The 23,897-nt window shown below is 39.3% G+C and overlaps 1 protein-coding gene across 1 annotated transcript in view; it reads right to left on the reverse strand.

Annotated features, from left to right (window-relative positions):
* LOC139458686 (uncharacterized) overlaps positions 1 to 23,897 on the reverse strand; it is a 36,336-nt gene that overhangs the window by 8,223 nt on the left and 4,216 nt on the right. The window contains exons 4-13 of the mRNA XM_071240099.1: positions 20,272 to 20,349; positions 14,128 to 14,218; positions 13,420 to 13,449; positions 10,240 to 10,310; positions 9,698 to 9,778; positions 6,872 to 6,983; positions 3,611 to 3,832; positions 3,164 to 3,240; positions 1,913 to 1,990; positions 821 to 938 (exon numbers count right to left, since the gene is read on the reverse strand). Of these exons, the coding sequence (XP_071096200.1) occupies positions 821 to 938; positions 1,913 to 1,990; positions 3,164 to 3,240; positions 3,611 to 3,832; positions 6,872 to 6,983; positions 9,698 to 9,778; positions 10,240 to 10,310; positions 13,420 to 13,449; positions 14,128 to 14,218; positions 20,272 to 20,349 (958 nt within the window). The remainder of the gene's footprint in view (positions 1 to 820; positions 939 to 1,912; positions 1,991 to 3,163; positions 3,241 to 3,610; positions 3,833 to 6,871; positions 6,984 to 9,697; positions 9,779 to 10,239; positions 10,311 to 13,419; positions 13,450 to 14,127; positions 14,219 to 20,271; positions 20,350 to 23,897) is intronic.

Below are 23,897 nucleotides of genomic sequence, written 5' to 3' on the forward strand. Positions count from 1 at the left end.
TGCAGCCACGTGTCCATGCTGAGGATGCGTCACGAAAACTCTCTAATCAACCAATCAGCGTCGAGGCTTCTAAATTCTCGGTTCGACTGAGCGATGCATTCATAAAAGCATATCATATTTCTGTATCTCGAAAACGAGAATCATCGAGGAAATCAGAAAGCGAAAAGATAATGCCGTGCTATTATATTGTTCTGGATATTTTATACATCCTGCCGTTTGTGATCGCCATGGCATTCACATCCAAATGGGTTACCATGGAAGGAGATCCGGGGTAGAAATGGTCTTCAGTTTGACTTGGCTGATGCATGTCATCGTACCTCAATTGCGTGGATCAATGCTCATGATGTCAAGCACTGGATTGTCTTGTCCAAACACGATTATGTACGTCATATGCGGCGGTATACAACAAACAAACAAATACTATGGAAGGATATATTTATGTTTTCTTTGGCAGAGATCGAAATGTCCGAATCGAGGTGGTAAACAAATGAAGCTGAATGGTATTTGAAAACTGGCATCTGATTGGCTCAAGAACCCACTATCCTTCATTTTGATTGGGTGGTCAAAGTTCGTCTGACCTGATTTTCTTTGGAGGTATCTTCAGATCTGGACGCAGACACATGTAGGTATCGTTTCGGAGTAAAAGATTTAATGTAATACAATTTAGGCACTAATTTCACAGTTTCGTTCCCACAATTAATCCTCAATTAGCGGGTATCGTATATATAGCTCTGTATACGTCCACTGTACCCTCGTTAAACCAGACTACTCCTTTATTGGTAGATTTATACATTCATTCCTCCTCACATCTCACACTCACCCATTTCGCGTTCGTGTTGGTATCTGAGGAATTCATTCAAGCTTTGTTCGATGGTGATGCTACATGCTCCATACAGCACTGTTGGGTCACGTGATTTGTCGCTGATGACGTCACAATTCTAAAATGTAAATATATACGTGTTATAACTGTAATATGGTGGTGGGTGAGATAAATAATTCACACATAATGCATGTTCATATCAAAGTGACATCGAATGAAAATATTTCATGAATGGACTTTACAAACACACCAAGCCCATCGCTTCCAGTGAGTGAGTGATTGAGTTTGGTTTAAGGCCGCCTTTAACAGTATTCCCGTTATATCACGTGTCAACTTAATGAGGGAGGAAAGCCCGAAGTGATGCAGGTCTTAAGGACGTTGACCACTTCGGTGAAACCGACGAGAACGGGTTTTGTGCTGACAAACCTAGAAACATAATCGGGGCGAACCGGGATTCGAACCCACAAAATGCCTCATTTGTAACAACTGCACAGCAAATGACTAAGCTCGGCGTCGATTTGTATATTATGACATCAGTGATATTCTGGCGTGTATGCTTGATGAAGCCGGGGCGATATTCATAAAGAACTTAAGTCTGAAATAAAACTTAAGTCGTCGAAAAAAACCTATGTGTTTTACATTTAGACTTGAGTTTAAAGATTGTAGTTGAGTCATATTCATTAAGCGACTAGGGCTTAAGTTATACTAATTTCTGATGTTTCAAGATGTCAGTAAACATAATGGCCGCTGTACCGTTTTGGTGTCGTTCGTTTCGTCAAGGAAGAAAAATCCTGGATGAATACAACGCCGAGGAGTTAATCCGGCTGTACCGTCAAGATGGAAATGACATAAGGCTCGTAGCTAATTGTATATCAACAGACGTGGGGCCTGCAACTAGCTGTAACCACGGACTTGACGTGATACAAAAGTCGCTGATCACATTAAGGTACCTTGCAACGGCTAAGTTTCAATTGTGTAAAGTTTTAATACGATTTGCCTTTCTATTGATTCTACAGTTGCGCCTGTACGATGGGAATATATACACACCTACTGGCTGATAGCGTATCTAATGCAACAGATCGCCATGCCTACCTGCTTGTTGGAGCAGCCACTCCGGAAGAGCTTGTAGTGGTGGTCCGGGGCCGTGTACTGCTGCAGGAAACACATCTCCTGATACAAGCAATACAACCATTGTAGTGTCCATGAGATGAGTGAAGCGCACGGTCAATCATTAACATTGGTCGGTTTGTTGTTTAACGCCGCACTCAGCAATATTCCAGCTATATGACGGCGGTCTGTAAATAATCGAGTCTGGACCAGACAATCCAGTGACTGATATCATGAGTAATCATTAACAGAAGTGTACGAGTGAGTGAGTATGGTTTTACGCCGCTTTTAGCAATATTCCAGCAATATCGGGGCGGGGGACACCAGAAATGGGCTTCACACAGTGTACCCATGTCGGGAATCGAACCCGGGTCTTCAGCGTGACGAGAGAATGCTTTAACCACTAGGCTACCCGACCGCCCCCTGAAGTATACGTGAAGGCAGTTGTTAACAAAGAGAGTTTGAATAATCAGCCGGGTCTGACTGCATTTGGAGTAGATGAACCAACTTGATCACGTCCACGAGGGCCAACCAGCTTACACTACCATTAGTCACCTATCATTGTGTCCAACCAATCCTCAGTTGAGTCATCGTCTACACAAACCATGGGACCACGCCTCGAGACTCAAACGAAGAGACCACCCCTGCCCCGGTATTCCCACGTGAGACAAAGGTTAGAGTGCTTGGATCTAGACACAGTATGCCCCTGGGTTGACACCCTTGGGGTACTTCTCCCACACTATCCCCCAACCCAACGGAAGAACGGATTTACCAATGGAGACCAACACCATACCGAAAGCCACACGGGCAAATAAGACAAGACCTATTGTATTTTGGATGTTCCACGGAAAGAAAAGCCTAGACCATTTTTGCCCTTGACACACGACGGGGAACATCGGTTACGGGAGATTTACGCCATCTCAGAATCCCACGTGATACATATATACCTAGACTCTGGATCCGGTTCCATCTTAGAAGGGGCGGTCAGGTAGCCTAGTGGTTAAAGCGTTCGCTCGTCACGCCGAAGACCCGGGTTCGATTCCCGACATGGTACAATGTGTGATGCCGATTTATGGTGTCCCCCGCCGTGATATTGCTGGAATATTGCTAAAAGCGGAGTAAAACCATACTCATCCATCATCGATCTTAGAATCTACTCAGGGAGTGGTTTATTAACCGCCCTTGATACGTGTGTGGTAATTGTTTAAAGGATACATGTATGTATGGGCATCCTACCTCTGCAGTTGCACATCTCTGCTTATTGCTCGGGTGAGGGGACGTTTGGTCGGTGTAGGTGGCGCAAAGACGGTATCCTTCGGAGAGAGAATGTCATACATTATGGATACAATCAGTGAGTGAGTGAGTATGGTTTTACGCCGCTTTTAACAATATTCCAGCAATATCAGGGCGGGGGCACCAGAAATGGGCTTCACACATTGTACCCATGTCGGGAATCGGACCCGGGTCTTCGGCGTGACGAGCGAACGCCTTAACCACTAGGCTACCCGACAGCCCCTTATGGATACAACAACATGTAGGTAACGTTTTGCGAAAATTAATTTACCATCATTGCCGTGTGTCGTTTTTTCGAGAGATCGGTTAATTCTAGAAATAATCTAGGATGAAACGTTTTCCATTCTGATTCAGTGGCGTTACATTCAGCCGAGACAACATTCGACGTACCCTCTGTGGTCGACGGTGGCGTGGTTGCTGTAGTCGGAACGGACGTTGACGGCGGTTGTGTAGCTTTCACAGTGGTTTTGATAACCGTTGTTGTTTCCGTAGCTACTGTGGTTGTTTGCTCAGCAGTTGTCTGTTGTTTTGTTGTTGTTGCTGGTTCTGTCGTTGTCGGCGGTTTTGTTGTTGTCGCTGCCATCACAGTGTGTGCATTTGTAGTCGACGCGACTTGTAACGTAAATGTAAGTGTGCAATGTCAGTATTCACGTAAATAACATCACAGTAACGATCATGATAACATTATCGAAAGGAATAATGTGAATGACCTTTAGAGTAACCGAAACTTCAAGCAAGTCTATAACAATGATAATGTCCACGACAACAATAGAACGACAATGCTAGATATTATGTCTACGGCAATGATAGAAGTAATAGCCATGACAATGATAGAGGTAATAGCCATGACGATGATAGAGGTAATAGCCATGACGATGATAGAGGTAATAGCCATGACAATGATAGAAGTAATAGCCATGACGATGATAGAGGTGATAGCCATGACAATGATAGAAGTAACAGCCATGACGATGATAGAGATGGTGGCCATGACAATGATAGAGGTAATAGCCATGACAATGATAGAGGTAATAGCCATGACAATGATAGAGGTAATAGCCATGACAATTATAGAGGGAATAGCCATGACAATGATGGAGGTAATAGCCATGACAATGATGGAGGTAATAGCCATGACGATGATAGAGGTAATAGCCATGACAATGATAGAAGTAATAGCCATGACGATGATAGAGGTGATAGCCATGACAATGATAGAAGTAACAGCCATGACGATGATAGAGATGGTGGCCATGACAATGATAGAGGTAATAGCCATGATAATGATAGAGGTAATAGCCATGACAATGATAGAGGTAATAGCCATGACAATTATAGAGGGAATAGCCATGACAATGATGGAGGTAATAGCCATGACAATGATGGAGGTAATAGCCATGACAATGATAGAGGTAATAGCCATGACAGTGATAGAGACACTAGCTATAACAATGATAGAGGTTATAGCCATGACAATGATAGCGGTAATAGCCATGACAATGATATAGGTAATAGCCATGACGATGATAGAGGTAATAGCCATGACAGTGATAGAGACACTAGCTATAACAATGATAGAGGTAATAGCCATGACAATGATAGCGGTAATAGCCATGACAATGATAAAGGTAATAGCCATGACGATGATAGAAGTAATAGCCATGACAATGATAGAGACACTAGCCATGACAATGATAGAGACTATAGCCATGACAATGATGGAGGCTATAGCTATGACAATGATGGAGGCTATAGTCATGACAATGATGGAGGCTATAACCATGACAATGATGGAGGCTATAGCTATGACAGGCTATAGCTATATATATATATATATATATATATATATATATATATACACACACATACATATACATACATATGCAGAAATACAGAAATACATACATATACACATAATCATATATATACACAATCATACATACTCATACATACATATACATACTCATATACATATGCACATATTACATTTATAGTAACAAAGAGAAATATATTTACACACGAACATAAACCATGCAGGAATAACATAGACATACATAAGAAATGCCTATATAAACACAATTTCTTGTATATACACATTAATCCAAAATACATGCAAGACTACATATACACTGATGGAATAAAATAAAGGATCGCATAAATGATGCAGACATAAGATTTTTATACAACACTTGATCAAATGAAAGCTACATGGTAAATAATGACTTAATCTCAGTTCTTCGGTATGACGTGTGACCACCACGAGCTCTCACAACAGCCTGACAACGTCTTGGCATACTCCAAATTAATGCCCGGATTGTATCCCTTGGAACATTATGCCACTCGTGTCTTAAACAGTCAAACATCTCGTCCAGATTACGAGGTTGATTAATGCGATCTCGCACCTGACGACCAAGAACGTTCCATAAATGTTCTATCGGGTTAACGTCTGGACTTTTAGCCGGCCATGGAAGCACAGCGACCTGGTTCTGCCTAAAAAAATCGGCTGAAACACGAGCAGTATGTGGCCTTGCATTGTCCTGCTGAAACTCGAACAACCGCCCACTTCTGTTAGCGAACGGAAGCACCACTGGGCGTAACACTTCGTCACGGTAACGAACACCAGTTAGACGACCATCCACTCGAATCAAATATGTTCGGTTGTCGTAGGTGATTCCACCCCAGACCATCACTGATCCACCTCCGTATCTGTCTTGCTGTTTGACAGTGCATGCTTGGTATCGTTCATTACGTCGTCTCCAAACACATATCCGACCATCTGCATTGTCCATATTGAAACGAGACTCATCGCTGAACATGGTGTATCGCCAACGACGCAGCTGTCTGGCTCCATGCTGCCTTGCCCACTGTAACCTTCACCGTTTTTGTTCTTGAGTCATCTTGAATCCTACCGAGGGACGGCGACTTTGTAGACCCGCTGAACGCAGCCTGTTACGTACTGTGCGACCCCTTAACCGTAGATGTGTGACAGCTCTGAACTCGGCATTCGCCTCTGGAGCAGGTTTAAAGCGATCCCTCAAACAAATCAGCCGAATCTGACGATCTTGACGAGCTGTAGTTTTCTTTGGTCGCCCATGCCCACGTCTCATGACAACATCGCCGGTCTGCCTGTAGAGGTTCCACTGTCGTGAGAGGACAGTGATGGACTTCTGAAAGTGTCTTGCAACTTCTCGCAGTGACTGGCCTGACCTCACCATCCCGATTGCCTGCCATTTCTCCTTCAAACACATGTACTGTCTTGGCATGTTTCACGCAGTTGATGTCAATGAGATCGGTCTTACAGTAGAAGACTTTATACTCCATTGTGCCATGAAAAACTACTGAAACACGTGCACTGCATGTCTTCCTACAGGTGATTGCCTGCGTTTTGGAGATGTTGACCATGTACTTCCGAAAAACGGCCACAAAAATTAACAACATTCTGACTCACTGACCAAGCACTTTATGCGATCCCTTATTTATTTCCATCAGTATATAATGACACAATCTCAATCTAATTACTCTAAACACAAACACATTGTTTCTGCTTCAAACAAGCACTTTCCGATGACAACATGTCAAGGCCTATACTGTAAATGGACAACAGATCTTGGAACAAAGCACCCCGCCATGCTTTAATCAGCGAATACTTACTTCCGATTCCTTCCAGGAAGTGCATGGAATTGCAGTTGGTGGAATAACAACACGCACCCTTTACCACCCTGTGATTGTGGTAAACTCCCCTACTGGAGATTGTGTCACACGCCTAGAACATAAAGAAGAAGATTGGTTGGTTGGTTGTTTAACGCCGCACTCAGCAATAGGCCAGTTATATGACGGCGATCTGTAAATAATCGAGTCTGGACCAGACAATCCAGTGATTGACATCATGAGCATCGATCCATCCAATTGGGATTGGTGACATGCATCAACCAAGTCAACCAGTCTGACCATCCGATTTACGACAAGCAAAGTCGCCTTTTTACGGCAAGTATGGGGGTTGCTGAAGACCTATTCAACCCCGGAATCTTCACGGGTCTAAAGAAGAAGAAGAAGAAGAAGAAGAAGAAGAAGAAGAAGAAGAAACGCTGACTTCCAGGCAACAAAGCATGCTCCAAACACTGACAACACACAAAGGGACCAATAATTGTGTTGGTTATAACCGTAGATCGTTGATAGCGTTTCAAGAAAAGGATACCGCCAATGGACGGGACCAAATACAAAAGTATTCATCCATCACTTCGTTTTATGCATGTTCGGTATAAACGTAGTTTACTGTATTTTCCGTGACCATCGTAGCTCAACTTTGCCTTACTTGCGACAGCGCACGTGCCACATGATAAGAAGCAAGGCAATGTTTTAAGACATATTAAGTCTTTTGAAAATAACATTCTTACTGGTATAACCATTAATTCGACGGTAGCATTTTGTTCTAACCGCCTTTATATGATATAAAGTTTACTATTATGGCCGAGTTGATTTTATTGCTATTTTGTAAATATTTTAGTAAAGTCTTTTAATTGTCTTGTTTCTGTTTCGGCCAGTTTCGGTCTCAAGCTAGATTACTTGAGCAGTATAAAAAAAACAATTAGTTGTTGTTGATGTTGCATTAAGTGTTTAAGAGGTCGCCTTCTGCCTAGGCAATTTCGGCTGATCTGTTCCTTTTTGGGACTCCTGTGTGTGTGAGAGAAGGGTGAACATATCTATTGTGAGTTCGGTGTTCACATAATTTCTGTTTTTGCATTGATATGATTTCTATTTCCTTATATTGATATGATTTCATGTTTATCCTTGGCTGCTCCGTTTATATACATTCGAGTAGCTGTCCATCTCTCAGAAATAGAGTTAGTTTGGCCTCAGCTCTTGCATCTCTTGGCTTTAGGAGATCTATGACAGATAGATCTATGCCGATCTTACTTGCTTCCCACTGGGCTTGCCATCTTTCTGCTATGGAGGCTTTGATTTTGCTTTTTATCTCTAGTTTACTAAAGGGAATAGGCTGTATATCCGCTTTGTCTAGAGCTAGCTTCGCCAGTGAGTCTGCTTTTTCATTTCCATGAATATTCTATGTGAGAGGGGATCCAACACAGCTCCACCTGTTGCCCTTGGTCCGATAGTTTTGTATATTCGTATAGAATATTGTTGACTGTGTTTGGCCTGGAGTTTGAGTTTCTGCCACTGATGGCCTGAAGTGCACTTAGCGAGTCTGATAGGACGACTGCCTTTGCTTCCGGGAGTTCCGGTATGAGTTTGAGTGCATGATGAATTGCCTCCAATTCAGCCGTGAATACTGACTGACCATCAGGCAAGCGAACTGAATGTGCTTGGGGTTTGGAGCCGTGGATATGGATCCCGTAACCAGCACTGTTGTTGATAGGATTCTTGGATCCATCAGTGTATATATGGGCCCAGCTGTCCCAGGTAGTTCGAATTTTAGTGATAGCTACTAATCGTACTTGGGTTGGGTTTTCTCTTTTAGTGACTTCTGATGTTAAAGCACTTTGGGAGTTTTTAAAGTCCAAGGAGGGTGTAACCCTTTGTAGTGACTTTCTGGAGGCTGAATGTCATCGCAATTGTGACTTCGAATGAGTTCACGTACTAATATCCCAGATGGTTTAGTGAGGGATTTTTTCGAGCTAGGGCTTCATCTCGAGTGTTTTTGTCTGGCCATGTCGAAAAAACAATTAGACATGTTCCAGCTCTTATATAACTACTAGCATAACAATAGCCACATTCACCTATTCAGCCACCAACTGCACAAGCGTCTTGCTTTGTCTTCCTTTTCAAGCTTCTCATTATATGAGTCAACTATTCTTCTGTTTTAGCTGAGTTTGCTAAATCAGTTGGTCAAATACATTTGAAGTAGTCAGTAGTGTTCCTATCGTTTTATTTGAACCAGGGGATGGTTAGTTTTGTGTTTTGGGGAACCTAAGCATTGTGCTCAGGATCTCTCTAAGAAGAATATGATCTATAAAGCCTGTTCTCTGACCATCATACGCATAGTAGCCAGCTCATTGCCGAACAGTGAGTTCCAACAAACCAGCGTTGGCATTGCAAATCAAAGACAGATACAGCTGTCCACTCACACCCCAGTAGCGTAATGTTCTGTGTTTTTGCTGCCCTTACAAGAGCCTTGCCCGGTACTACACTATCAAAGGCACGAAGAGTTTAGTCCCTTTTACCACTCTTATAGGAGTCCCATCTAAAATATAACAAAAATAATGCATACATTGTATCTTGGATATTTGAAATGTTGAACCCATTTTTCAATTACCGTTAATGAATTGGTCATTCGTTACATTTATTTTTACGGCAGTTCCAAGGGTACACATCCAGTTTAATTGGTTTATACCAACTGAACGGATACTGTCACATCCGCAGACACGTGCAGACACGTGCAGGCACCTGGTATTATGACCGCGAATGTCGCATACACGTTTTGCGGCTTTTATGCATGTAATTGACGGACTGATGTCTTACCTTCTTATCAATGCAGCCAGCGTGGTATCCGTTGTAATTGTGGGAATTGTAGCTATCCCGTGTCTCTTGTATGTAGCATGCCTATATCAAAATAAAAGGATTGTGAAGGCCACGTAATCAAATTTTGTTTCTCATTTTAAAAAATAGGCACGTCCAAAAAAGTCTAAATATTTGGCATGCTAAGTTCCAGTTCCGCATTTATTTTCCTGATTATTTTCCATTCTGAATTTGCACTTTAAGATGTAACCCGCCAGAGAAGGTCGTGATTATGGACATCAAGAAAGGCTGCGAGTTTTTGAAGCATTAAGAAATTTTGATACCAACCTACTTTGTTAAAAAGTAATAAGAAACTGGAATTGTTTAGGTGGCCTAATTAATGTAGATATCATTCAAATGTACACTCAATCCTACACAACCAGTTACACCATAAATATCCTCAATATAACGCATGTTGAGGAACCGGTGTAATTATTCCGTTATTCTGATCAAATAATGCACGTGCGATTGAACAATACAAGGTCCGTGTCAAAACCTTCTTTTACCTTATCGTCGTCACACCTTTCATGTCTGTCGCACCAGATGTGGCCATTATAATGGCAAGTCAAACAGTTATCTGGAATCCGAAAATCAACAGGTACACAAAAATGTGTACTTTATGTGTTATACTCACATAATACTGGTAGAGCGTGCGACAGGAGAGCGGAAGGTTGGGGCTCAGACCCCCGGCCGCGTTATACCAAAAGATGTTGAAAGACGGTACTTCTTGTTACCCTGTCTATCGCTCGGCATTAAGGGGGCTAAAACAAGGACTGGTTGGTTCGGAGTCAGCATACTGTGTCTCAGTGGGGTATCCATGGGGTATAAATTGGGGCATGGTATCTCAGTCGGCTGGCACTTAGCCCACTAGTACAAGCAGCCACACGCGCATGCGTACATCAACGTCGCTATATAAGTGCAACAATATTGAACTCATCTTCCTGCGGCAAGGGATTTATCTGACTGTAAAAGTCCGGTTTCCACCACTACCGAACTAGGATGGTCTTTCTGCACAAGATCGTAGCGCCACAAGTGGCTATTACAAGCTATGTCCCTTCTATGTCCCTCATATTGACCAATAAGATTCTACCTCTCATGTCACGTGCATTTGCTGCAAACTAAATGGCAGCTCCGAGTCAAGTCAATCTGATCGATAATGAAAATATATTGTGATAAAACCGGTTTTACTTCGCGAAAAGCATCAAATGATTACAAACATGAAAAGATTTGGAAAATATCTGTTGACGCCGAATTACACATGCTTTGCAAATACTGCAATCGACCGAAATCAACACCGTAGCATGTCGATTTCGTTCCGCGGTTTTTATTGGACTATTTATAGACTGGTTAGTCCAGCCAAGATATAACTCCATAATTCCAGTTCGACAGGGAGGGGTGGTAACTGGACTTTATAGTTAGTTAACACCCTTGCCTCGGGGAGATCAGATCAGCTGTACCAACACTCAGTCTGGGACATAATGCCTGTTGTCACACCAGCAATATTTCAGCCTCATTAGGCTGCAGTCGGCAGTCGTTACATAACACCAATCGACATACATTTGTTCCATCATAGAGGTACCTCATTCATATCACGCCACAGTCAACAATTATGTGTTATATAACGTCATACTTAAAACTATATCAGTTATATCACACCAAAGTCAACGATGTATCAGGCTTGTTACACCATAGTCAACAATGTATAAGTTATATCGCGCCATAGTCACAACGTATGAGGTATATCGCGCCATAATATAGTCAACAATGTAACAGGTATATCGCGCCATAGTGAACAATGTATCAGGTATATCGCGCCATAGTCAACAATGTATCAGTTATATTACGCCACAGTCAACAATGTATCAGGTATATCGCGCCGTAGTCAACAATGTATCAGGTATATCGCGCCATAGTCAGCAATATATCAGGTATATCACGCTATAGTCAACAATGTCTGAGGTTTGTTACACCATAGTCAACAATGTATCAGGTTTGTTACACCATAGACATCAATATATCACGTACGTCACACAATAGTCAACAATACATTAGTTATATTACTTCATAGTGAACATTATGTCAGTAACGGGTTTATAACGCTAATGACAACACTATTTCAGCTGTATAACATCGTTTCAACAGTGTACCAGTTATATCTCGCCAGTCAAGTATATATCATTTATACCACGTCACATCCATCAATACCTCACTCAGTTACTGTTATCCAAAGCCTTAATGAATAACTAAATAAATATGTGCATGTTATCACATAGGTAACTTCAGATGTTGACAGGTACATGTTGTCATGACACACACAGACAGAAAATATGCAAAGTTTATCATGAAAACACAGTTAGCAGTAAACATATTATGTCTATTTGCAATGTCTTAAACTGCATTGTTTTCACACTTTTTAAAATAGGACTGGAGGAAAACAGTTAAGCACAATGCACGTACAAGTTATGGCATTCGTTACTCCTGGTAGAGGCTATAAAAAGCCAAGCATAAGCCAATGATTTGTCATTCAATTGTCAACATTTTTTAGACAGTAATATATAACTAAAGTGGTGGTATATAACTGAAGGAGGGGTATATAACTTAAGAAGTAGTATATAACTTAAGCAGTGGTATAAAAATTAGGCAGTACTTAATAAATAACTGAAATGGTAGTATATACCTTAGCAGTGGCATAAAGCTGAAACAATGACACATGACTGTAGCAGTGGTATTTATTGCAAGCAGTTGTATATAACCAAAGAAGTGGTATATGATTCAAGTAGTAATATATGACTGAAGTGGTTGTATATGACTGAAGGTGAGGTATATAATTGAAGCATTAATATTTAACTGAAGTGGGGGTATATAACTGAAGTAGCCGTATATAGTTGAAGCATTTGCTATATAACTGAAGTAGTGGCACATAATAGAAGTGGTAGTATAGATCTTAAGTTGTGCTACGTCGCTGAAGTATTGACATATAACGGGATACACAATAGCAGCATCAGTATATATATCAACTGTTGCAACGTAACTCAACTATTGGTATGATTATAACTGAAGTAATGATATATAACTGGATTACTTATATATAACTAAACCAGGTTTATACAGCTCAATAAGTGGTACATAACTGAAGTGATGGACTGAAGCAGTAGCATATAACTAAAAATTGGTATATAACTGATGGAGTCATATATAAGTGAAGCAGTGGTATATAACCCAATTAGTGCTATGTATCTGGAGTAGTTTTATGTAACTGACGCAGCGGCATATAACCGAAGCAGTGTATCATAGCTCAATTAAGGCAATACAACTGAAAAAATGGTATACAACTTAAGTTGGTTTGTTTGTTTGTTGTTTAATGCCGCACTCAGCAATATTCCAGCTATATGACGGCGGTCTGTAAAGAATCGAGTCTGGACCAGACAATCCAATGACTGACATCAGGAGCATCGATCCACGCATCAACCAAGTCAGCGAGCCTGACAATCCGATCCCGTTAGTCGCCTTTTACGACAAGCATAGTCGCCTTTTATGCAAGCATTGGTTGCTCTTCTCAGGATCTTCATAGGTCTACAACTTAAGTAATAGTATACAACGGAAATAATGATTTATATCTGAAGCAGTGGTATATAATTGAGACGGTAATATATATCTGAAGCAATGGTATACATGTAGTATCCTACCTGGGCTATGTTGTTGATGGAATTCATGAACTGAAGGAAAACAAAACAAATTTTATGGTGACATGGACATTTAGGCATATGCGAATTTACATGTTTTATGCCACACTTTAGCGAGCTTGTTTCTGTCTATTCACTTCGGCAGCCACATACACTGGGCCACACATGTACCAGTGATGGCACCTTGTACTTAAGCCATCTTGTCTGAGGAAAGAGGAACATTAGAAATAGGGGCATGTCAGGGGGAACAAGGAGACAAGGGGGATAACCAGTTCACTGACAGGATCCTCCTGTACACTTGTAAAGAGGGTCTGGCTAACATGGAGTGAGTGAGGGTGGTTTTACGCCGCGTTTAGCAATATTCCAGTAATATCACGACGGGGACACCAGAAATGGGTTTCACACATTGTACCTGTGTCGGGAATTGAACCCGGGTCTTCGGCGTGACGAGCGGATGCTTTAACCACTGGGCTACCCGACCGCCTCTACCAACATGGATACTTGGATCGAAAATGTTGGTAGTATTAGGGTGATTACTTCAAAGTCCTTGGAATATTATAATAATTAGCACTTTGGGAGGACTGGCAACACTATATCCTTCAATGGAAGGTCCGGGAAAGCCCCCCGCTGATCAGACCATGTAATGCGACCTCTGCTATTGAGGTGTCAAGGTACAGAGCAGAGGGATAGAGATGAGCTGACTAGACTTACGCTTTTCATGGCAGTGTTTTACGTTGTCGTGGGTGCTGTCCCTGCAGCTGCTGCAAATGACGTTCTTGTCATTCTCGTCAGCATCACACATCTGAAACAACACCTAGTGATGCTGACACTGACCTCTACAGTAGTTAGCAAAATGAATGAGTGAGTGAGTGAGTATGGTTTTACGCCGCTTTTAGCAATATTCCAGCAATATCACGGCGGGGGACACCAGAAATGGGCTTCACATATTGTACCCATGTCGGGAATCGAACCTGGGTCTTCAGCGTGACGAGCAAACGCTTTAACCACTAGGCTACCCGACCGCCCCGTAAGCAAAATGAACTAATACTGATAATGAACTCGACCCGAGTTAGCATGATGAGCCAATATTGGAAGTGAACTTTACAAAAGTTAGCGAAATGAACTAATATTGATAATGAAATTGACATCAGTTGGCAACACGAACTGATATTAACACTAAACTTGCATTTTGAAATTTCTTTTTTCTTTATTAATATACTAATACTGATACTGGACATAACTACTGTAAACTACATGAATAAAAATGTTGATACAGAACTCGATATTAGTTTGCAAAATGAACTAAATTTGATCATAAACTCGAAGTTAGTTAGCAACATGAACTAAACTTGATATTACAATCATGAACTAATATTGATACAGAATTCATGAACAAATATTGATACAGAATTCATGAACAAATATTGATACAGAACTCGAAACAACTTAACAAAATGAACTGATATTGACACTGAACTCAACATTAGTCAGCCACATAAACCAATGTTGATACTGAGTCTGAACTTGGAATTAGTTCGCAAAATGAACTAATACTTATACTGAACCCGACAGTATATAGCAAAATGAACTAATATGGTTAATAAACTCAATATTAGTTAGTATAATTAACTAATATTCATATTGGACTTATGGACTTTTAAGGATAGTAAACTAAATATTAGTTAGTATGTTTATGTAATATTGATACTGAACTTATGAACTAATATGGATACTAAACTCAATATCAGTTGGTATGTTTATGTAATATTGATACTGAACTTATGAACTAATATGGATTCTAAACTCAATATTAGTTTGTATAAACAAGTAATATTGATACTGAACTTATGAACTAATATGGGTACTAAACTCAATATTAGTAAGTTTATGTAATAATGATACTGAACTGATGAACTAATATGGATACCAAGCTCAATATTAGTTAGTATAATTAACTGATGTCGATACTGAACTTGACAGTAATTAGCTGAATTAACTCAATTTGATATTAAACACATGAAATAATATTAATTCTGAACTCAACATTAGTCAGCCACGTGAACTAAAATTTACATTGAACTCATTATTCGTAAGTAATATGATCCAGTGATGATGCTGAACTTAATAATAGCTAGCAAGATGAACATATATTGATACTGAACTTATGAAGTGACGCTGGACTCAACATTAGTCAGACACATGAAACCAAATTGATACTTAACTTAGATACTATTGCACTTTTCAATTCAGTTTATTCATTTATAACTGTAAGGCCACAGGCCGCTAGTCGAGAATACATGACAATGTGGAAGCATTTAAAATGTTACACGGATTCATTTCTCAATAACATGGCATGATTTATATATAGAGAGATAGACTTCGTATAACCGTTTTGCAAAGGTGTGGTATTAAAGAGAAAACACTTTTATTAATTTGGATGTACATAGTATTTCTGTTCAACATATGTTTCCCTTAAATTCTCATACTCGTATTTACAACATACAAGTAAAACGTGAAATTCATCTTCGACGACATTTAAGGAACATTGTCTACATACTCTAAAACATTTTGGTATTTTTGTGCCTGCCAACTGCAACAATTGTTTCACCAGTGTGAGCTGCGTCTAAATTATGTTAATGATATTCTACATTTTCTTATATTTAGATCAGTTAAACAACTGTCTCTGCATATTTGTATTTTAAAATAGTTATGATATTCGCATCTACAGTAGATCTCAATGTTTGAAAGGACATGAAGTAGTAATGTTACTACTTCATGTCCGTTATTCAGTTATGGCCTGATGAGACTCGTACCTGGTACGAGTTAAAAGCCCCAGCCAATTAAAATTGTGTTCAATCTTACTTCACTTATTTAATCATTACTATATATACAAGGCCATGCGACCACACTCACTATGAACCATTACGTTAGAAGTACTATGTTTAACACCAGAGAAATCTTTTACAAGCGTAAAAATGTTCGGATTCAATTTCTTTAGCCTCTGCAAAACCCCATAGGAACCATGGGAAAGATAAAGAGCTATTTTGTGTCAAAAATAAGATTGATGAGCAGTCGCTAAAATGCACAAACGTTTGTAAAATTCCTAATAATATCTTTTTAGCTTGGATTGCTGCATTACGCATATGTCAGTTTCATGATAATTTACTTGAAAATATAACACCAAGATATTTATATGATGTTTCAGTTTGAAGTAATTTTCCCCGAAAGTACCACGTTTAATTTTTGACAGCGTATTTCCTTTGCTAAATACAACAACTTTTGTCTTATCCAAATTAACATTAAGATTCCACGTTTCACAGTGCAATTCTAGCTGATTTATCAAAGTTTGTAAACCTTTCACAGTACATGTGAACATGATTATGTGATCTGCAAATAAACATATACTGAACCAAATTTAAAACTTCACAATCCTAAAATTTTAACATTTTGACCAGTTATCATTGAGGGCCGTTATTGTTTATTTAAACAGTAATGGCCACGTATTGTCTTCAGATAACACCCGTTTTTGTGCAGGTGAATCGATCAAAATCATGTGCACAGCACTATAGTGGCAAAAGTGTTTTTTCACGTGCAACTGGTCACGTGGCCATAATACCACACGTATTTTCAGCCATACTTGTTAGCAGTCATTAACAAAAAAAGAAAAACACAAGAAAACAAAAGTCTTTACGGCCATTTGTCATGCCTTTGAAATAATATGTATATCATATATGGGATTACTTTTTAAAATGTGAAGTTTTTAATTTGACTCAGTATACAGTCAAGTCTCGTTAATCCGACACTCGTTAATCCGATGTCGGATAAACGAGACTTGACTGTATATACAAATATTTGTATAAGTTCAGGATGTAATTGTATACCATCTTCATAATTTCTTTTGATTTGGACTGCAAGCTCGTTAATAAAAACACAGAACAAAAAAGTGCTTATTACATATCCTTGGCGTACACCAGTATGGCAGATAAAATTATCTGAATACATTCCGTTTTGTTTAATACATGATTTAACTTCCTTATAAATACCACATTACAATTTAACCATTTTTTCCTACTGACGCCATGTGAATTAAATAGAAACCATAATTTGTCACTACAGACTGAATGGAAAGTCTACAAAAAAGCGTACGATTTTCCACGTTTACGTTGAATATACTTATCTATGAGAGCCTGGGATAAACATATTATCAGTGGTAGAGTAACCGATTGCACTTATATATCACAGTGCGTGTATGAGTGCGAGTGTGTGCGTGTGCAAGTGTGCGTGTGTGGGAGTGTGCGTGAGAGCGTCAACGTTAATCTTCTTGACCGATAGCATTGGTTAAAAAAGTATAACTGTAATCTTATCGAGTACAGCTGTTGTGTTTTCGAGTTGTGGTTTGAGGCGGTTTAAGTAGAATGATAAGTTACAGTATGAGTAACGTTTTTCCGCCCAGAACAGTAAAAGACATCTGGACGTAAGAACGCAAGTCGACGGAAAACATAACTTGCATCTCTAAAAATACGTTCAATAATTTCTAAACATTGTAAACCAAACAGAATACACATGCCCAAAGAGCAGGGTGGTCGTGCTGGTGTTCTTATTCATAATATTGGGATTTTCACAAGCGAAATCCGAAAAACACTCGATTTAAAATGTACTTTAAAAGTACACAACCGACCATTTAATATGCCTTTGGCTATAGAATAGCCGAGGCCCTGTTAGGTTTGGCCAATTAGGCGGTCTGTGGTGTATGGGAAAGTGCACTGGACTATGATGCTGTCACAGATTACATTTTGAAACAGTATTCAGTATTATTAAAAAGGTATTTAATTAAACGGCCTAGTTGAGATAGCAATGTTCAGAAATAAAACACTCCGAGAGGGTTGAGACGCACAACATCAGCTGAAAGGATACTTGCATTAGTTTAGATTTGAACATGACGTTGTGCAATTGTGCGAGTGGCTGGTGCTGCTGGTAGGGCTTACCCTTTTCGCGAACACCTGGTGTCATCACTGATATTCAGTGATCCATTCATATAATAGTCACTGCTCTTTTCCCTTCTAATGCTGAATGGAATCTGTTTCGTCGGACAGTTTAGAGCGGTTATTCTTTGGCGTTGATATAAAACCTCAACGCCAGAAAATTGTATATAGAGGAATTAGGAATAAAAATTGTTTAAACACTATCAGTGTTAATTCCTAATACAGGATATTTACCATCTCCAAATACACAAGCGTGATAACCTCTTTATCATATAATGTCATTCCTTAATTCTGTGCTTGAAAATCGTTTTCCCTCTCTCATAAACATTACCGAAACATTGCAAGTTTTCCTGGAATGCGCACAATAATATTTCTGCCCTTTGTCAAAGGGAAGCTACTCTAACCCTAGTCTATGAGACGTCACGGCCACGTTCAGAAGTTGTTGACAGTCGGCCTGTCCTGTCATAACTTTACGAAGTGCAGTCAGATGTACACACAGCGACAAAACGAAACAAGGTAACAATTCAAACATATATATTTCGGCCAAATACAACTATTTTAATTTGTGGAAAAGGTTCCAAGAAGCAGAGGTCTACAAGCACAGATATGGCTACTGATCCCATTGGCTGGGACTGGTGCCCTCGCAAAATTGTTTCGCAATACATGTCTCCAAAGTTGCCCAAACTTGTAAAATGCCTTAGCTACCTCACAGTTAGACACTGGTTTTCAGTATGTGACTGTTCTTTTGATAATGATATCACTTATCCCAATAGCTTCTCCAGACTCCCAAGGGCGACGCCATGTTTGTTTGTAAACAGTGAAAGTACACTACTGCCTAGAAGTTCATTCCCCTTACACGCATGGGCAACGCGTTACGCAACCCGTGTGCACCCCGTTGGTCACTCGTGTGGAACCCGTCCGCCACGCGTGTGACACCCGTGTGCAACGCGTTGAACATGGGTGTGCACCCCGTTCGTCACTCGTGTGCAACGCGTGTCACACTCATTAGAGGGGGAACAAACTTTTGACCAAAGGAGCACCCATGTTTAGCTGAACCTGGAGGTGGTAACAAGGACATAACCTTTGGATTTCCTGACGAAAAATGTTAATACACATTTTATTATATGTACTTGCTGATGTCTCATTTTTAGATGTGTTGGAAAATATGAGTACTGTTGTGGCTTCTACATGATGTTTTGGATGTACATGATGGAGGATGCACTTAAGGGAGAGGGTTCTACTAATTACCGTACCACAGGAAAATACCTGTAGACGTGAGCGCGCGGGGTTGTGTGTAAGACGGCCGTTGCATAATTGCCGCCAGGAGTGGTTAACATTGAGCTAAAGCAGTGATGTTTTCAAGGGCTTGTTGAATAAATTCCCAGTGCTGCTGTCCATATATCTTCTACTTGATCCTAGATTCTAGATCATTCTGGCATTTACAATATATACAATATATATTTTTCAACGTACGTTAATGGTTTACTAGTCATATATAATTTGTGGTGACATATAAATATAAAACGTCTCATTTAAAACATGAAGTAAGTACGATAGTAAATAATTATATTCAAATCGCATTAAAATACAACGATAACAAGATTCATATGTAACCCTAAAGCCTGTGTTCCACATCCATAGTCCCTATTTGAACTTTGATATTTGCATCTCTATCCGCATATGACCCCAACGGATATCGATTTTATCCGTTGACTTTATCCTGCAGAGAAACCTACCCATTATATGATAAATATTTATTCTCGTTAGATACCACTTTTACGAAACGAGTGGACTTTCAATGGTATGTGACCGAGTGAAAGTTCACGAGTTAATAAAATAACGTGTGTGTAAAATGATAATAGATTGTGCTTACGTGTTTTGTCGCACAGCCACTTTTATACACGTATTTACCGATGGAACGACTGTCGGGTAGAACCACCAGGGAACACTCCTGGAGGAAAAATAAAAAAAGATCATGACAAATAATTAGGATGCTAACTGTTATGCCTTTTGTTTTTTCCCGTGTTTGTTGTTTTCAACCACACTCAGCAATATTACTATGCCAGCAGTCAGTAAATAATCGAGTCCGAATCAGACAATACAGTGACTGACATCATGAGCATCGATCTACGCTAATAAGATACGATGACATATATCAATTAAAAAAAACGATAAGAATAGGTTTTCAAGAGCGGAGGGGTAGCCGTAAAAGGCGACTATGCTTGTCGTAAGACGCAACTAACGGGATCGGGCGGTTAGGCCTATTGATTTGGTTGGTTCATGTCATTGTATCCAAGTTGCGTCGATTGTCTGTTCCAGGCTTGATTATTTACAGACTGCCGTCATATAGCTGGAATATTGCTGTGTGCGGCGTAAAACAACAACAAACAAACCAACAAACAAAGAAACAAAAGCATCAACCAAGGCCCTGAGGCTTACCACACTAACCCGTTAGTCGCTTCTTACAAGACTGATATGAACCAGTACCAGACTAGAGAATAGCATTAAATCTGAAAACAGAGCATGATTGAAAGTATATAACTCTCATGCAACTTCAACCGAGGGCACAGATGGCTATCATAGTCCAGGGGCAAGGAGGTGATTTTTTTTACAAAAGATTTATACATGTAATCTGATGTAAAATTGGCTCACAAATCCACAAAATTCAGTCTTACAAATCCACTAGTTGGCGCTAGAGTGATGACTCAGCATGTTTTTTTCAGATAAACTACTGCACTCTTTCAAATGTTATTCACCAACTACAAATACTTATTATTACACCATAATCGGTTTCAATCTTAAGAAGAATGATATACATGTAATATAAAAACATAAAATGGTGAACGGAGTTGTATATAGAGTAACTGCAAATAATTTCTCTTATTTGATTTACGTATTATAGTCATTCTACAACCTAAAGTTCATTGTAATAAAAACATATTGTAATATAACTATAACGACTTCGAAAAGATACTTGTATTTGTTTCTTTAATCGTCATTAACCCGTAGTATAAAAAGGGTAAAAAAGCTGTACATGTCAGCACTTGAGTTATGGTGATAAGACCTTTGAGTAGGCGTAGAAACCACTGATTTCAAACACCCCCGTTTTCCCGAAGTATGAAAAAAAGGTAAGAAAAGATAACTCTAATTGACTTAGATAGAAAGAGAAGCGTCCGTAAAATATTGCCTCGTAGGCGCAAGACAATAACATGGTATTAAATATTCATACATTTGTAACATGAATAATGACTTCAAATATACCAATAAATTTGTTAATGTTTAATTTAATCACCAACATTTCTTTTAAAAAGAAAACACGTCATTAGGCCAGTAGAAAAAACACACAAACACAGTTTCTGCTTACGTTCTGATTTAGGCAATGTACACCAGCCTTAATGACGCTGCTGTTTCTTTTGGATAACTATACCTTACAATTCATTATTTGAAAAAAATATATCATGTACATGTTTTACTTGGTTTGTTCTAAACCACCCTCTTCAACATGTTTATTCATCAACACAAAATTAAAAAAATAATTCATTTTCTAAATCTGGTCAAAGGTCGTGAAACGTGAAAGGGTACTTCAAAACAACAAAGGGGCATTTATTGTCAATGGTCAGCTTTAAAACTATTGTATATCAGTCAGTTGTGATTCCCAGAACTCAGTGTCAAATATGACCGATTCAGACACATTACATTCAAGAAGCGGCACAATTTGCTTTTGCATATTGGCAGTGACAATCAAATGATGATATTTTTGCATTTAGTCAAGATAAATGACAATATGTTAAGACATTGCCAATCTCAGATTAGTTTAACATCATTTAAGTATTCCAAGATATGTAGCCTGATAAGGGAAACATCTTTTGATGAAATATATGGATATCACATGTCCTCATTTCATAGCTCATTTCATTTCATGTCCTCAAACATAACCAACCATATCAGGTCTTTTTTGAGAATCGTGTGTCTTTTTATGGCAAAGTAGGAAAAAGAAAACACGGAAAGTCACTTTCTTACAAATGATGATAGCATTTCTCAGAGACAATGACCACTTCCTTGATGAGACACAATCTGGAACTCACGGCAAAAGAGCCCAGTACTGGATGATGTACATCGATCTTGCCAATCTGTACCTAATGTTTAGTAGAGCATGTAGAGCCAGTGATCTTGCACTGTTCACTTACTGCTTGGGAAAAATGTGTCCACTGTTCTTTGCAGTTAACCATCACAATTTTGCAAGATGACAAGGTATCATCTCAAAAACATTGACAACACTCATCCTTGTGCAAGACAAATACTGGAAAAGGGTGGACTTTCAGTCAAAAGTACAATGACTGAATGTGACTGGATGTGACTATACCTCAGCATGCGTTCTAAAGGGAAAGGGGAGCACAAGGCTGTGGTCCTTTGGACAAGATCAAAGGAATAGATGATGCTGTCTTTCCTCCATGTCGAGTGTCATTAGTTCAAAAGAACAAATTATGAGAACAAATTATGTTTCATATATGTGGAAGGATGTTCGTCTCTGTGACCCAGTGAGGTTCAAACCAAAAGGAAATGGATGGAAGTTGGAACATGGAGGTTTTCAACTTGTATGATATGAAGGACCTCAGGTACTACGTGTGTTACAAGACAGATAGCAGCACATTTCCCTGCCCAGAAGAATCAGATGAAGCTTGGTTGGTTGGTTTGTTTGTTGATTAACGCCGCACTATTCCAGCTATATGACGGCGGTCTGTAAATAATCGAGTCTGGACCAGACAATCCAGTGATTAATATCATGAGCATCGATCCACGCAATTAGGATCAATGACATGCATCAGCCAAGTCAGCGAGCCTGACCACCCGATCCCGTTAGTCGCCTTTTACGACAAGCATAGTCACCTTTTACGGCAAGTATGGGTTGCTGAAGACCTATTCTACCCGGAATCTTCATGGGTCCAGATGAAGGTGAAGATGAAGAAGTTGAGCGTGACTCATAGACTGATTAGAGTGACCAGTGCTTGTGTTCATCATAAGAGTGAATGTGAGTCATCATAATTACCTTAATAATTGACTGTCACAGTGTAATAACAAAAGATTATAAACAGGGTTGACAATAATACCATCTAAACTAGTTTCTTTACAGAAAAATTGTAATATGGACAGATATGACAATGTTGCCAAATGATAAATGGAGAAACTTTTTGTGTTTTTACTGGCCTCATCTTAAAGAAAACTACACATTATAAACGTTCTAACTATAACAAGTTTTAAATAATGACCCATACTTATTGTTTCTTTTATAAAATATTTACCATAAGTAGCTTATACACTTTATTGGTATATTTGTATTCATAACACATTTTTACATATGTATAAATATTAAGTACCGTGTTATATATATTTTTATTACAATGAACTTAAGGTTGTAGATGACGAAATTACTTAAATCTAAGAAGAAGAATTATTTGCAGTTACTCGACGTACAATTCTGTTCAACATTTCATGTTTTGA

The sequence above is a fragment of the Haliotis cracherodii genome, unplaced genomic scaffold (assembly GCF_022045235.1).
Source record: "Haliotis cracherodii isolate W230 unplaced genomic scaffold, xgHalCrac1.p SCAF_13, whole genome shotgun sequence".
Taxonomy (NCBI): domain Eukaryota; kingdom Metazoa; phylum Mollusca; class Gastropoda; order Lepetellida; family Haliotidae; genus Haliotis; species Haliotis cracherodii.